Here is a 3,683-nt window from a genome sequence, read left to right as displayed (position 1 = left end):
AAAATTTATCAAGTGTACTAACGTCCTGATTCTTCACATGTAATTGCTTCTATTGGTTATGCTGATGGGATGACTGTTCCATCTGGTACCTCGACATATCGTAAATATTTCACGTAAACCCAGCAATCAGCATAACCAATTCTTACACGACAAAATTCGGATCGGTCTTTTTGACTAGGTTTAAGCACCTGGTCGTTTGATTAACAAGATTGATTTCAATTACAACAGACAACACTCCAAGAAATATATACATTATATTTTTTTGAATAGCTAAGTTATCTGTGCATAAATATACCCATGTCATAAATATCGAAAGTCACACGTGTAATAAGATTTAGTGATGTAATACCTGAATATCTGAACTCCTTATGGCTGCATTGGCTATAAAGACATCATTTTTGCACAAATTTATTGACCTTATTACAGTGAAATTTAAACCACAACGCCCAACACAACCTGTCCACCTTAACAGGAGATGTTCTAGTGAGGAAAAGGATCATACAAATCCTAGAAATACATCTTATTCTCTTAACACTACCATTATTTGATATTAGATTGATATACCCTTATTTTGATAGATTAAAAGACGACAAAGAAACTACCAGTGCCACACCGAAACAAAGCATTCAATAATTTTGCGGCTGTAGATAGTATTTTTTCAGAATGTTCAGAGTTGGAGGATCGTATGTTTCTGTTTATGCATAGATAGAACCTGTGACGCGGTCGACTGATGATTTTTATGAGAATGTTTTCATGCATAAAAATTAAATAAATGTATAACAGTATTTAGATGTATCTATTACATCCCCATGGTGTCGTGACTGTTTCGTATTTGGAGAAAAAAAGAAAGGAAAAAATACATAAAAAAAGAAGAAAAACAAGCAGAAACAAGAGATTTTTTTTTTACATTTCCTGGTTTTTTTTTTTATTAAACATAGAAACGTTTCATATCATATTCAAATATCATGATTTCAAAATATGTATTGAAATAACTATAAAATCAAATACAAACAAACTCCTGCCCTTTAATGAAAATATTTTCACATGAGCTGTACGTTCTTACATTGACTTCTACAAATGCTAGCTGAATACGACAATAATTTATCCACTATAAAGCCTATCCCATGCTTGTTACAGAATACACTACTCTCCATGACTGCTGTTCGTCGTCTCATCAAACAAAATTCGCGACGCTTCCTCCTCATCCAACGTTTCGAAAACTATAGGCGTCTTCATTTTCAGGAAGACAACTCTGTTGTGGGCATGTTCGGTAAACTCCAGCATGTTTATTTCTGTAGCGAGCCGGTGAGACGCCTCAGCATACTCCAGAGCCCGTACAGTATTACCTCGGCGGTACTGGTAATCACATTTGGCTAGCAGATAATGCACCTCTAGAATTTTTGGTATGGGAATGTTAGAGTCCTCTAATTTACGGAGGTAACCTCCTGCCAGTTCTATATCGTCAGAATCTGGATGGAGAACATCCATCGTCAAACCGCTATCCCCACACTGAAGAAGTAAAATCGTCAGTCTACACAGAGCGTATCCAAAGCCAAAAGGTCCATCTTTTCCACCGTCTCTTTCGAAATTGACTAGAGACAACTGAAAACTTCGTTTTGCCTGTGCATGAAGGTTTCTATATGAATTAATAAAGTTAGAACTATGCACATTGAGCATGCCTATCACAGCTGTCTTGTTTCTAGCGTCGTTCATGTACAACCAACCTGCCGCGCGCCCAGTACACCCCACCGGATCTGCTTCAATGATCATTTTAGCATCATCGAGTGTTCTCTGAAGTTTCTGGATTTTTTTCTGTGTAATGTACATGCGTGTTAGTGCCGTGAATAATTCAAGAGTGAAATATTTCGGATTACTTGTTTTCGGAACTAGATCCATTGCAGACGTGATATGCCTCTTGGCCGAGTCGAATTTTGTATTGAACAAGTCTTTGCTTGCATGTAAATATCCCAATATACACATCATGTCTGCATTATGATGGTATTTATGTTTTATTCCAATGGAAAATTGCTCAAACTTGTCATACTGTCCTTGGTTGATCATAGTGCTGAGCAGATTAAAAGCTACTTCTAGATGTTTGTTAGGAAGTGAAGCTGGATGTAAGGATCCCGGACTTATAGATAACGTGTATTCCTTTGCTGCTCTAGAACTTCCATGTGTATTTTGCCTAACACCCCATCCTTGTCTTTTACTTGATCGTCGTTGTTTTTGATACACTTCTTCACAGTATACGTCCTCCTCGGAATCGGTGGAATGTTGTTGTTGGATTGTTCGTCGTTTGTTTCTTTGAAGATTAGATTTTGACAAATGTTTTATTTGAGGTTTCGCTAAGGAAGAACTGTCCGCCTGTGATATTGATAAATGTTCAAGATCAAATGATACATCAGTAGAACACGACATGGTAGTGACATCTTCACCTGAACCCTGTGGTCTCATTAAGGATGCCGCAGTCTTGTCGTATATGCTGTCAGGAATATCCGAAACAAATTCTTCTTTAAAAGTAAGAGGAATCGCTAGCGCAGTTTGTTCTAACGTTGGTTTGTATTTAGTATGTAGACAGTTGCACTGTATTGCGTCAGTTTTATACAATGTTGTCTCTTCATTAGAGTAAGGTAAGCAATCATCTCGGTTTCTTTTAGCACTATTTGTAACCTCATGTACGGATGAATCGTAAACTGAATTGTTGTAAGTTGTTGCCATCGTGCTATCGACGTCATTCAGTGATGCTTCTGAAATACTGTCCATTTGTTCTATGATAAATCCGTATTTCATCTGTAGTGACATCTTAAATACCGTCGAAACATTACCACTTTTGCATTTTGATATTTCTTCAAGAAATGCAACAAATCTTTCCTTTCGCGTTTTTTCTGACCTAATTCTGTCACATTCGTCCCTATCTAGCACAAATTCCTGGTAATGCCAGTCCAAAATATCGCATGGCTCTACATTGCTTAACAGTAAACAACAGTTTCTCTTCAGTAATGTTGAAAGTTCTGGATCTGAAAATTCACTCGGAAATAACGATTCACATTTTGAACACGCACTGATTTGTTTCAGTAGTAGCGTATCTTTGTCTACACAACTATCCCCAGTCAAGTCATATTTATCGACGTCAAATGACATATCTAAATGTAACAATTCTACTAAATGAGGGTAAGTGCTCTTCTCTAACGCCCGCTGGAATGACCCATATGCCATTGGGCCTCGCGTCGGGAGCATAGCTAGAAGAACCCTACATCGCTCTTTCCGGGATTTTCCCGTGTTCACATGTTCGTAATCATTTTCTGTTAGAATTCCGTCATCGACCAAGGCATCAAGGACATCTTTTGGATCAAGGTCGTCAACAAACCTGACCTGGTTTCGTCGAAGAGTATTTTCTTGTATCGTATCCATAGTTACATGCACATCCTGTGGGAGAGTAAATAACACATTCAAACAAAAGGTCTTCTTCTGACTGTATGTATAAATATTACATCTAGTTTTCCTGAACACAATTTATAAAAAAATGCCTTTCCAGTGTATTTTGTATGTTTATTGTGTTTCATTTTGAGTTGATATCTACCAAATGAACAGTTTGTTGTAGAATATTTAACGTCTCACTTGATTGTTAGTATACTTCTGCAGTCGGTTCATTAGTCTTTTGCCTGTATACGTTAATGTAACAA

General features: G+C 37.2%; 1 protein-coding gene across 1 annotated transcript; it reads right to left on the bottom strand.

Moving 5' to 3' along the window:
- Nucleotides 1–1,143: 1,143 nt before the first annotated feature.
- Nucleotides 1,144–3,411, bottom strand: LOC132557496 (uncharacterized). Its single transcript, XM_060221986.1, has 2 exons — nucleotides 2,593–3,411; nucleotides 1,144–2,442 (listed from the first exon to the last, which is right to left on the bottom strand). The coding sequence occupies exons 1-2, from the start codon at nucleotides 3,409–3,411 to the stop codon at nucleotides 1,144–1,146; spliced, it is 2,118 nt and encodes a 705-aa protein (XP_060077969.1).
- Nucleotides 3,412–3,683: the final 272 nt, after the last annotated feature.

This window comes from Ylistrum balloti, unplaced genomic scaffold (assembly GCF_031769215.1).
Source record: "Ylistrum balloti isolate Yb309-2 unplaced genomic scaffold, AGI_CSIRO_Ybal_v1 Utg370680, whole genome shotgun sequence".
In the NCBI taxonomy this organism is placed as follows: Eukaryota; Metazoa; Mollusca; class Bivalvia; order Pectinida; family Pectinidae; genus Ylistrum; species Ylistrum balloti.
Note: the sequence above shows the minus strand (reverse complement) of the source record. Positions and strands in the feature narration are given on the sequence as shown.